The sequence below is a fragment of the Phalaenopsis equestris genome, unplaced genomic scaffold (genome assembly GCF_001263595.1).
Source record: "Phalaenopsis equestris unplaced genomic scaffold, ASM126359v1 Scaffold000226, whole genome shotgun sequence".
Lineage (NCBI taxonomy): Eukaryota > Viridiplantae > Streptophyta > Magnoliopsida > Asparagales > Orchidaceae > Phalaenopsis > Phalaenopsis equestris.
Window position 1 is genome coordinate 1,663,039 of NW_018164668.1, and position 12,666 is coordinate 1,675,704.

At 33.8% G+C, this 12,666-nt stretch overlaps 1 protein-coding gene across 1 annotated transcript; it reads right to left on the minus strand.

Annotated features, from left to right (window-relative positions):
• Window positions 1-2,108: 2,108 nt before the first annotated feature.
• LOC110023700 (protein MALE DISCOVERER 2-like) lies at window positions 2,109-8,762 on the minus strand. The gene is made up of 5 exons (XM_020723236.1): window positions 8,712-8,762; window positions 4,228-4,805; window positions 3,759-3,949; window positions 3,545-3,677; window positions 2,109-2,845 (listed from the first exon to the last, which is right to left on the minus strand). The coding sequence occupies exons 2-5, from the start codon at window positions 4,544-4,546 to the stop codon at window positions 2,277-2,279; spliced, it is 1,212 nt and encodes a 403-aa protein (XP_020578895.1). The 5' UTR covers window positions 4,547-4,805; window positions 8,712-8,762; the 3' UTR covers window positions 2,109-2,276.
• Window positions 8,763-12,666: the final 3,904 nt, after the last annotated feature.

Consider the following 12,666-nt stretch of genomic DNA (forward strand, 5'->3'; position numbering starts at 1 on the left):
GTGTGCGCGCGCGCGCGCGCGTGTGTGCGCTTTCTATATGAGTAGAAAATATGATATCTATCATCCGGACCTGTAGATGACGATGTGGATCGCACCACATTGTGTTTTAAGCACCTCATGTTTGGCAGTGCGGTATAATCCATGTCGTTGATCACACGTTTGGTTTGCCAGACATAATATTTTCTCCTATATTTGAGAAAACTATTAATATAATCTGACAAATAAGAACATAAGATGCCGCCAAGGGTAATAATAGATGGAGCCTTGAGATGTCGAGTTATGTTCCTTTTGGGAGATAGGGGAAGCAATCATTAACAACGGTGTCAAATGTAAGGTTGCAAATGAACCAATGCACTTGATCGACATCTTAGACTCGGCTCTATTAATAGTAAATCAAACTTGAGCAAATTAAAAAATAAACAAATTTGAACATTTATTTAAAACTCGAAAGTTAAATCAACAAAATTTGAACATAATTTAACACGTTATTAATGTTCACGGGCAAGCAAATTTGTCGTTCAATAAATAACTTATTAAACATTCTATGATTATAAAATATATTCCTTAAATAAAATTTAATTAACAGAAACTTAATTAAGTATATTTTAAATGGTACATACTATAATTTTATATTAGCATGCATAGAAATTTAATAGAACTTATTTTTTCTTTAAATAAACTAATGTTAGTATTTATTTATGTTATTTAGTTATGAGAAAGCTTACTTATAACATATATTTTATTTTTTTTATATATAAAATAGCCAGAAGCTAATTTAAATTTTATCATTGCTTATTTATTTAAATTTATAAAATTATTAGTTAAAAAAATTTATATAAAAAATAAAAAAATTACAGCACAAAATTCATGCTTATTTACATATATCACACTTAGACTTTCATATTTACATATAAAATACTTGGTGCTTTAAATTTATGCATCAAAAGATATAATTCACTTTAAAATTTGATAATGTTATTTTTTATGTGATATTGACGATTTTAGTAATGTGTAAAAATGAAATTTTAGATTTGAAATATATAGATACATAAAAATTGTGTGCAATTATGTAAATGTCCCAAAAATCATGTACTCATTTGAATTTTTGATTTATTTACTAGTTGAAAAGTGAAGTATAAATTAAATTTTTAACGTTATATGATAAATTAAGTACTGATTCAATTTTTCAAATTTGTTCAATTAAAATAAAAAAGCCAAACACAAATAAAATATGCAAATTAAAAATTTGAAGCAAGTTAAATATGAACATATGAAAGCTCCGCTAAGCTCAATCTAAACATAAATAACTTATAATTCGATTAAGCCAAGTCCAATCTATAATAAACTTGACTCGACTCAACTCGACTCGGGTCGATTACAACCTGAGCCAGATGTTGACAGTTAACATATGATGGGTGTGTCTGATGAACGATGGGGGCCATGAAGACGGGCCTTAATAATAGGTGTGAGTTGTAGGCCATTGGCAAACATCAAGTGAATCAAATTTCTTGGTAGGTTCTCTTTATAATGTGGAAGACCATCTATAAGAATGTTGTAAATTAGCAAAGTATCATGGGTCTACTTCATTGTTCTCATTATTTTATTTAAATTTCTCATAGTAGGAAGCTCAAGATGGTTAAAAGGATTAAGCTTTGAGAATCTTAAAAGAGATAAATCAACAAAAAAAAAATGTATTAAGAGTCAAATGGAGAATAGACTAAAATCATACAATCTTGAGCATCTCAACCAAGGACTTGGAACATACATAGCACTCAAATATGTAAATATGTTGCACACATTTTTATGTATTTACATATCTCACGCTTAAACCTTCATATTAACACCATAGCACTCAAATCTTTAATATCACATCAAAAATAGCATTATAACCATTTTTTAAAATTAAAACACATTTTCATGCATAAAGTTAAAGCGGCAAAGTGGTATACATCCCAACTCCTAGGGTTTTGATGATGGGTAGATCCCACCTTGATGCATCGGTCTCATTAGAGATATAATCATATTTTTGTTATTGCTTTAAGCATGACTTAGATATGCTTCTCTTAAAGCACTCCTAAGAAACATTAAACTTAAGCACACATACAAAATAAAACAGAACAATCAATAGCCAAACCACTCTATGCACACCAATCTATACAAACTTCCATAACAAAAGTTACATGCAAACTCGAGATGTTAAAAAATCAAACATCAAACAAAAAAAGAAGAAGAAGAAGAATCATCACAACTCACAATTTCAATTAAAATTACCTTCTCTAGTTCGCCACCGAAGTGAGAATTTCAAGCTCCGCCCACCAAAGTGGCGATGCCATCGGCACCGCTCGATCCGGAGTCATTAATGTAATATCTTTCAATAGACTAACAATCTCTGACATTGCCGGCCTCTCCTGAAGAACAGGATTGATGCAGGATCTTATAACCTTACACAAAGCGATGGCATCTTCTTCGCGGAACAAGGTGAGTGTTGGATCTATCATGTCTTTTACAGGTCTCTCGCCATTGAGATAACATGAAGCCCAATTCTCAAGCAGGAGATCTCCAGACGTTGGAATTCTACCTGAAACTATCTCTATTAATAATAATCCAAAAACATAGACAGTGTTCTTTGGCTCTAGTTGAGAGGGTGATTTGGTTTCTTCAGATTCAACCCAGAACCTGATATCTGAAATTTTCGCAGCATAATCCTCAGTTAGGTATATGGAAGATGAGTTTAGGTTTTGAATGATCACAGGAGGGTGAAGCTGGTGCATGTGATCGAGACAATAGGCTACGCCCATGGCTATACGGAGCCGTGCAGTCCAATTTAAGTGTTCTGCTTCTTTCACTGAAAAAGATGTCAAAAGTTACTTTGGAGAGATAAATATCAGATTATTAGGGTTTAAAAAAAAAAAGTAAACTTGCACACTATCAAAGAAAGACTATAATTTCAAGTAGCATTGAGCGATGGCTTGATGTTGGGATAAAATTCTATTTTATTTCAATGGAATCTAAGTCCATGTTGGCATATAGTCTACTGTAGATGTTTTTAATCAAGTGCACATTGAGATTCCAATCTCAATCAAAGAATTAGCCTCACAAGGTGTTCATTAATGTAAAACCAATCAATCACTGATCACTTTAAAGTAATAGTTTTAAATATAATATTAATTTCCTTAAACAAACTACAGTAATAAAAAAATCAATAAATGCTTCTGAATATTGCTAAAAAATAATCCTTATTAATTGCTTTAAAAAGTGCAGGCCTTAATGATCATAGTGCTACTGATGGCTGGTTTTCGGTCATGTAGACTCAATTAGACTGAGCACTTTAAGGTAGTAGCCTTAAACATTTTATTAATTATTTAACTAATATTTCAATGCTAGAAAATCGTCAAAAGCTTCAAAATCTTGCTTAACTGAAATCATGTTTGATTTCATAAATCTAGAAATTCAAACAGATTAATAAAATGAGTAAAAAGGACACATAAGTTAGACAAATAATATAATTCATTTGAAAAAGCTGATTTTTTATAGAACTGCTCACCATGCAGATGCTCAAATAGCGTCCCATTAGGAGCATATTCAAACACCATCATCCTGGTGAAAGGCTCCTCTTCCTCACAAAAGCCAAGAAGATTGACAAAATTCTTGTGGTTCACCTTAGAAAGTGTTGATATCTAAATCATTGAAAAAATAAGGTTTAAAACACAAAAAAGGTTCACATTTTTTGCAAGGAAAAAAGGCAAATTATAGGTTACCTTCTTTCTAAATTGGGATTCACATTGTTTTGACCAATCTTTTGAAGATGTGATCACAGTAGACACCACTGCTATTTCTACTCCACTGGAAAGGGTTCCTTTGTAAAACTTGCAATTTGGTAAAGAACCGATAATGTTGCTGAAATCCTCACAAGCTATCTCAATTTCTGATCTTTTCAGTGTTGGCACACCTGCGAGGAATTCCCTTATAAATAGTTACCAACATCGTCAGTTTCACAATTTTAAGGGCCCGTTTGGAATCACACTTGTTACATGTTTTTATTTTTTGTTTTACTTTCGTTTTTGAAAACAAGTTTGATTGGTATATTATATATATATAGTATGTATGTAAATGCCCCAAAATAAACATATATAAAAATTATACTAATCATACATGCTTTCAAAAATAAAAGCAAAAATAAAATAAAATAAATGTGATGTTAAATGAGCCCTAAGTAGCTGGGCAAACCTGTCACAAATGCCTTCTGTAATTGCCCACTTAGACCGGTTGACCAAGGCCTGACGACAACAGCCTTATTGGCTCGGCAGCAGCAAAGAAAAAATATAATCAAGGCAAGGAGAAAGGAAACCCCTCCAATTATTGAAATGTATACAGTTCTAGAAATTGAATGTTTTCTTTGATAAGCTTCTCTTACTGCTGAAGGGCTTATGGTTGGAGAAGGAGATGACAAAGAAGGTTGAGGAGCCAAAATTGTAGGATTAAAGCTGAAAATTGGAGCAAGGGAAGGAGCATCACTATTTGGTGAAAGTGAAGGTGAAAAGTTCATAAAATCACTGGGAGATGGTGAGGGCTGACTTGCTGGAGCATTATTGCTGGGAAATGGTGGGAGAAAAATTGGTAAAGGAATAGCAGCACGTGATGGTAATGGTGATAAAGATGGTGGTGATTGATGTATTAATGTCTTGAAAAATGGAAAAGAGGTGGCGAATAACGAACTTTTCTGAGTTATGTGGTTATTTTGTTGATGACTTTTTCCTTTCCCGCCCACCTGCAAGAGTTTCCGTGTAAGTCCATTACCTGCATTCCTGTTCAATATAAGAACAGTTTCTGGTAAGAGAAAAATTGCTTAAAGCAAATAGCATGGTTTATATTGTAAAAAGCATTGGTAATCAATTCAATTTTCTATTATCAAAATAGCAGGTTTTAATTTTTCAAGACTTTTAGCTATAAACTCAAGATTCGTTCACACTTAATTTCTTATAAGATGATGATAAACCTAATTCAAGCTTAATTTCTATTTGATTTTTTGAAATGGTGGCTATCTAATTCAAGATCCATTCAAACTTAATAATTCACATCTGCAGAGCCAACCCTAGTCTCTCAATCTGGACGTTCACTCTTGGCCCTCACCTTATACTTACACACTATATCCCTTCGCTAACTACACATGCACGGGGAGACTAATGAAATCTATCCTCGTACACGTACGCAAGGCCCGCTTTAACTTCCGGTCTCCGCTCTCAGCGCGGATGTTTAACGTGCTACACTTCCCATCTTATGCCTGTGCACGAGACAAGTATGATCTTCAGCCACACCATAGTTTGATGCACCTGCTCCTAACGTCAATTAGGGGGTCATCTAGGGCTGCTGCCCTACCAACTTTATCAATTGTGAACTATTTCTATTTCCTTCAAACAATTTTCATATTTCATCACTCATAAAATATGCCTATTGTGTCCTCGTCTCTGTCAACCAGCATATCTCTGCATTCCCTCTCGTTGATCCCTACTTAAACTCATGTGCTCCTATATTGCCTATACATAAGGTTTTGACTAAACCCACAATTCAATACCCAATGTTGCCGCTTATTCCAATGACCCCTACTTTCATATATTTAGATAATGAGCCTTCTGTTGATCGCACTTCCTACTCATTTGCAAATTTTGTTAATGGGTTGCATGATTTATGAGTGCATCTTTCTCCATCTACCAACTTCCCTTTATTTTTTTTTCCTTAACAAAACACAAACAATAATCTACATTTTATGGAAAGCCTGGCTAATTTTCAATAAAAAGGAGATCTTGTGCTTGTTAGTCAGCTCACTTTTTCTTAATAAATTATTTTTGTGCTTATAACTGATTGTGACTTTCGTAGGACTGAATGACCTTTTCATATTATTGGAGGGTTGCTGGGAATATCCCTCCCTAAGATGAAAATTCATGCATATCTTCGTTGCATGACATGAATTTCTTCTAAACATATTTTGAATTTGCCAAGTGAAGAAGTTATTGCAAGGTAGATTATAATTTGTTCAAAATCATAGAAAGAAGTAGGAATTAAATTTCTTGAACACTTATGAAGCAATCTAGAGAAGAGAAAATGCCATTTCCTTGATGCCATGGTGGAAAACCAATGAGAACTTTCTACAAAATATATGAACCCTTTGGTGCATACGAGGAGGAATGACCAAGCAGCATGTTAAAAGCTACTTTGATCCAATAGGCAATTATGTGACTGTAAGTAAAAAGGTCAAAGTAGTGTAAGGGTAGACAGTATAGCTCCTTCTATCCGCAAGTAGAGAAGTCTCTATCTATTTATGAGGTGGTCAAAGATAAACTGTTTGTAAGTTTATTCTTCTTATCCACCAATTGGTGAAAGATAAATTTACTTGTAATCCTCTAGTAATTTAAACAAATCAAAATTTTAAAAGACATTATACTCTATAGTGGAGGCCCCATGATTATTTTCAATTTGGGTTTCCACGTAAAAATATTATGATATATTTGGTTCTTTGATTTGTTCAAGTTTTCTTTCATTGTTAATGCATAGATTTGGAGAAGGCGTTCTACATTTACTTCACCCATCCTAACGGATAAGACCAATCTTTTGCATTAATTCCAGCTTTGTTATCTTATTGAATATTTTCTAGCTATGATTTGCTTCTGCACTCTTACTCTTCCCCATCCTTTTAACAAATATTAAAACTACTCGTTTATGAGTTCTCCTGTTCATCTTCATTGTATGAGGTTAAAATTTCTAATCATATTTCTATGATGTTAACTTATCTCCAATATCATTACCAATACATTTTCTCTAGTATTCACTATTGGCAATTTGTTATTTCTTCCATACATATATCTAATATTATAATCTTCTACAAGACAAATTCTACTTGTCTATACCTTGTTTATAGACGCTCGAATCCCTCCAAAAAAAAAAACTTAAAGGAACTCGACACACATTTCATGTACCCTTTAATACATATAAATATCTATGTTACATATACCTATTATGTTAATTTTCCATATGATCTCCTAGGCTCCTATCTTAGAAGATTTGCAAACATCCTTTTAATGCTCGCCAAGTATGTCAACCTTATTCTACTTATTATAAGGCACATGTTTTATAACTTTTCTATGTTGCTATATTTGGTAGAGCCATATCTAATCTCCATTACAATATTATATTTGACTTATATGAATAATATTTTTTTATTTATTTTTTGAATGATACAACTGGTTAAGAACAATGCAAATCACTTTGGTCTGGTGATTGAGAATTTTGTATTTCAATCAAAGGGTCCTGGGTTGAAGGTCTTGCATATGCAATGTGCATGTGTTAGCGTGTGTGAAAAAAAAAAAAAAAACTATATAAGAACTCTAGCAAATCCTTGGCAACACTTTATGCCCTTACGAAATAAGTGTAAAGCTCGAATGTTTCAATCAAAAGAGAAGAACAAAGCCACGAAGCCAATTCAACCGGTGGAAAAAGCGATAATTTCAAGCAGACAGAAAAAAAATACAAAACAGAACTTCAAGTATTAAGATTACACATAAGTTTATATACTTGTGAACTATATGAGAGTTTCATCGAGCAAATTGATACGATATATCCTCAGTTCCAAGGATATTAATGTGAAAATCTTCCATAAATGCGTGACATCTATAGAATGGACGTTTGTAATATAGATATATGACGATCTTGAGGATTGAATTTAAAAAAAAATATTCGTGGAAGATGATATGTATGTTGCAACAAGATTATTTTACAAAATCACAAGTGACTTGAAGCTCAAGCAATTGATTTCAAGTTTAAGTTGTATAAAACTCAACCAACATGCATTATAGTGAAATATAGTATGAAATACATGTAAAATCAAATCAAATTTCTTGTCAGGGATGTGAGCATAGGCCTAATTATATCCCAGGCAAGGCAATCATCAAATTCTTATTTTTTTGATAATATTCTTTGGCTTCAAAAAACTTAAGGATATTCATCCTATATACCTACTATCACCAGAGTCAATTTAATTAGGTCATATCACAATGACTTAAAGGACATCAAAGATCATTCTCTTGTTGTGATCTAGTGCAATTGTTGGAGTTTCTTTTTGTAATTCTCTCTCTCTCTCTCTCTCTCTCTATTATTTCCCCTTAAGGCGGTATTTGGCGGCATCCTATTAATTGGATTTAGCCAAGGATTTAACTTAAAATTTAGCTAAACACCAAAAAAATAAAAATTAAATCCAATTTTCATGCTTTTCGTCTTTTTTCTTCGTGCTTTCAATCGCTTATACATCATAAATCAAGAATTAGTAAACTATTGGGAGACTTATTTATTCCGCCGTTGTTCGGGAGCAGAGCCGCCACAGGGTGAATTTAATGAATCCAGATTTATTGGAATTGAGAAATCCTTTTTAACCTAAATCAAAGTTGCAGCCAAACACAGCCTTAGGTTTGTTATGCATTTGTTAGTGAGATCAAATATCACTCCGATACAAATTCGAATCCAACAAATCAACAACTAGCCTAGTGCGCAAAATTCAATTTTTCAAGCGTACCATGATATCAATTTACTAGTATTAGTGCAGCATTAACAATTTTCATCCATAAGAAACTAACCAGTCAATGAACAATTTCCAGATATGTTTATAAGGCAATCATATGGAAAATATGAAAATAAGCAAGTAAATAGCTCAACCCGTCACTCACAGTGACAGAACTCTTCCATCAGCGCACTCCGCACCAAGCCACGAGCACCGATCGGAATCGGAAGAACCCTCCCCATTCCAATCCGCGACAGCCGCCCCAAATGCATCCACCAACTTCCCCTTGAACCTCAACAGAGCCCTACCTGCACCATTCTCCAAACTGAGCACCGACACTAACAGAAGCAGACAGACGGACACACACACACACACAGAGAGAGAGAGAGAGAGAGAGAGTTAAGAAAACCCCATACCTTCATTGTTGACAGCAGCAGCGATCTCCAGCTCCCAACATAACAAAATCAAGATAGCAAATCCCAACCTCTCCATCCCCTCTAAATCTGAATATCCTCAACGCGGAGCTTGGAATATGATTCGCGATCCGCCATACTGGAGGCCAAAAGCGCAACTTCCGTGGAGTGTCGGGCACGCGAAAGAAGCAAACCGGAAGCAGAAAAAGAGATTAGTTCCCACGTTAAAATCCAAGCGAGCAATCAATATATATACACCAATCGGCAATCGACGCCATTTTCGAGCTCTCTTGACCCGTCTCTGCTATATATTGCCTCGCCGACCTAATCCTTTCTTCCTTGCCGGTAGGGATGGCGGCGTAGAGAGGTGGGAGGTGAGTTTTCGGGGGCGGTGAGCGGTTGTTCTTAATTTGGTGGGAAATTTTGACCGCTTAACTTTTCATTCTTTTCTCGGGACATTTTCATCCATACCCCTTAATTCTTACGTATTTGCATATTAATATCCTAAATTTTACTTTTTACGTTTTTGTCACTCATTCCATACCATCACTAGTACACCGGATCTCATCAGAATTCTGCAATTAAGAGTGTTTGGCGAGAGTAGTACTAGGATGGGTGACCTCCTGGGAAGTCCTTGTATTGCACTTCTCCATTTAAAAAAATACTGTCGTTGTCGGTCTCAAGCCCGGATGCAAAAAGTTGAGAGTTACTTTAGCTAGTTGACAGCCAACGCAAAACTTATCTAAAAAATCATGACGTGAAACCCTGTTTTTCATATCAAATGGAAGTTTTTCTTTTGTAAGTAAAAAAAGGGGACCTATATGTAAAAATTGAAGTTTAAGGGTTAGATATGTTAATACATAGGAATAAAGTGGTATGTATGTAAATCTTTCTTTTTTCTTATCCGGTTTTTTGAAGCTAAGCTCTAAGTTAAGTAAGAGTTAACTGAAGTTGTTAAGCGGATTAATTAATTTGCTTGGTTAAGAAAATGGATTATTATATCTTGATTTAACCTCATTTATTTAATGAATTCTTTTTAATTAATTTTTTTTTAATTATCACATATTTTTATTTTACTGTTTAAAAAAAATATTCATATTTTAATTAATGTTTTTTAAATTATCACATATATTCATTTTATTGTTTAAAAACATATTCATATTTATTTTTTATTAAGATTAATTCAATTATTAAATTAATAGTAATATAATCTCAACCGTCTTAATTATTTTTTAATTAAAAAAATTAATTGAAATAAATATTTGATTAATGATTTTTTATTTGTTATATGTTTATTAACTATTTCATAATTGTCAAAGTTTTGCTAAATCTTTGAAATTAGATTAAATAAAATCAAATATGTATATATATATGTTAATTAGGGCTTAAACCATGCTTAAACGTGTTAAAGCGCTAACCAAATATTCCCTTAAAAGTGCAAAAATGGTTGCTTGTTCTCATCTCTGTGCACCAAAAAGTTCTTAATATGGGCCTACTAGAGGTTGTCATGTTATTTCATGATGCAATATTATATTCCTAAAGGTTGCATTTATAATTTATTAATAATGGATTAAAATTATAGTTTTTGATAGGGATAAGTACATACAAATCATCTTAAACATTGATATTTACAAATTGATTTCCTACGTGATTTTCTTGAACTACAGAACTGATGTATTTATGCTTGTCAGGATAAAAACTATTGAAAATTTGATAAAAATGAAAAGTAAGGGTTGGGGTTTTACAATGAATTTTAATATTTGACTGATGATTTGAAAAATAGAAGAGAAAAGAGCGGTCGATTTGTAAATAGAAAGTTTTGGGCGATCTGTATGTATAATTGTATGTATTTACAGATATAATACCTAAAGTTTAATATTTACACTTAGAACAGCTTGGTATCATATACCAATGCATGAAAAATTGTATTCCACTTTTCAAAGATGATGAGATGATATATTTTAAGTGATGTAAACACCTCAGTGGTGTGCGTGTATTCTACTTCCTAGATGATATAAGTGCAACTATCATCATTCTTAAAAACTGGGGTGAATAAGTATATTACAGATGACAATTTAGATTTAACAGAGTCACTCAAAAGATATGTTTGATTGACCCCTTCTGTATAAAAAAATATAAACATTATCTAAATTAGTGTATAAATACAAAATATAATTTATTATATTTTGATAAAGAGCCATTGTAATTAACATACAATGGCTCTCTTCTACTAGACAAAGTGTTTAACAAGTGTGATGATGACACAATGCTCTATATATTTATATATTTAGTGTAGTATTTATAGCTTCGGATACATCTTCTATTATAGAAACACTTGATTACAATATTTGTTGTTTGATAAGGTATATGTTCACTTCCATTTAAGATGGAAAAGATTTGGTGGTGAAAAGCCTCAATGAGAAGTTCCAATGTATTGGTATCCCTTATATTCATGTAAATGCCTTTTTTGATTAATTGTGTCTCTGTATTAGGATAAATAATAAAGTATTTTGGATCTTTTTATTTTTATACAAATTAGAACATTCATTGGTCTAAATACGAAGAATAATTAACTAGGTTTGGAGCATTAGTTGGATGATCTGATCAATTTTTAGTATAAATGGATTAAAGATGTAGATTATGACACAAGAATGAGGGATAAAGAGTTAGTTGTTGAAATTGCGAGTTAAAATATGTGGAGAGGGTCTTGTTGTTAAATCCATCAAGCATACTAAAGTGTTTTCCTATTTATTGTGATTGAAGAATAAGAGGTTATAAAAATATGTGAACTTTAAGAAGAGGAAAAGAGATAAATTGGAAATTTTTCTTGGCGACTTCATAGATCCATCTAACAATAGATACCAGTCGATGGGTATGTGTGTCTTGTTATATTCCACTCAATCAATGAAAAGGAGTTGTTGTGCTTCAAAGAATTAAATGTCGACTAGGACGAGGAAAAGTGGAATGTCGACAGGGTCGGGTGTGGGGGTCAGTCGAGGCGGTAGTGTTACTGATCGGGCTAGGGCGGGCTATCGGGGCACAAGTGTTTCCGACCGAGCCTAGCCGACCGGTCGAGGCAGAAGTGATGTCGAGAGGGACAAGGTTGCCGGTCGAGGTGAAAATGAGGCCAGCCCAGCTGGGGGGTCGGTCGAGGTAGAAGTGAAGAATGGGAAATCGTTGGCACCCAGGCGACGGTCTAGCCCGAAACCTTGATTTTCAACTAAAACGCCCGATGAAGGATTTTCTTAATCCATAAGCAAGGGAGACTATGTATGAGTGAAATTTAGTCCCATAACTTTGAAATTGAGTATTTGAGTCGGTTAGTTGCCTGGGGAAATCATTGACAATGATCATCTTAAGCCACAACGGGGGTAGGGTGTCCCGAACTCTAACTTTCCTGTAGCACGTGTAGGAGGATTACTTGCCTTCCCTCACCATGAAAGGCTTCGAACAAATGTGTGGTGACTTATAAACACCAGAATGAGCCTTCTCAATAGCAGGTTCTCTCAGGTAAGGCTAAATCGTTGCCAGTCCTAGCTCCTTGCCCCAAACAAGTGCTAGAGAGTCCCGGGTGGGTGTCTTGAGCTATAGGATGTTACGGACGAACCATGGACCATCTCAAATCACGCAAATGGACACCCTACACTTGTGACATCAAAATATGATCCCAACAATGTCGTCGTCTCAGTGATATTGGCCTTTCTTATA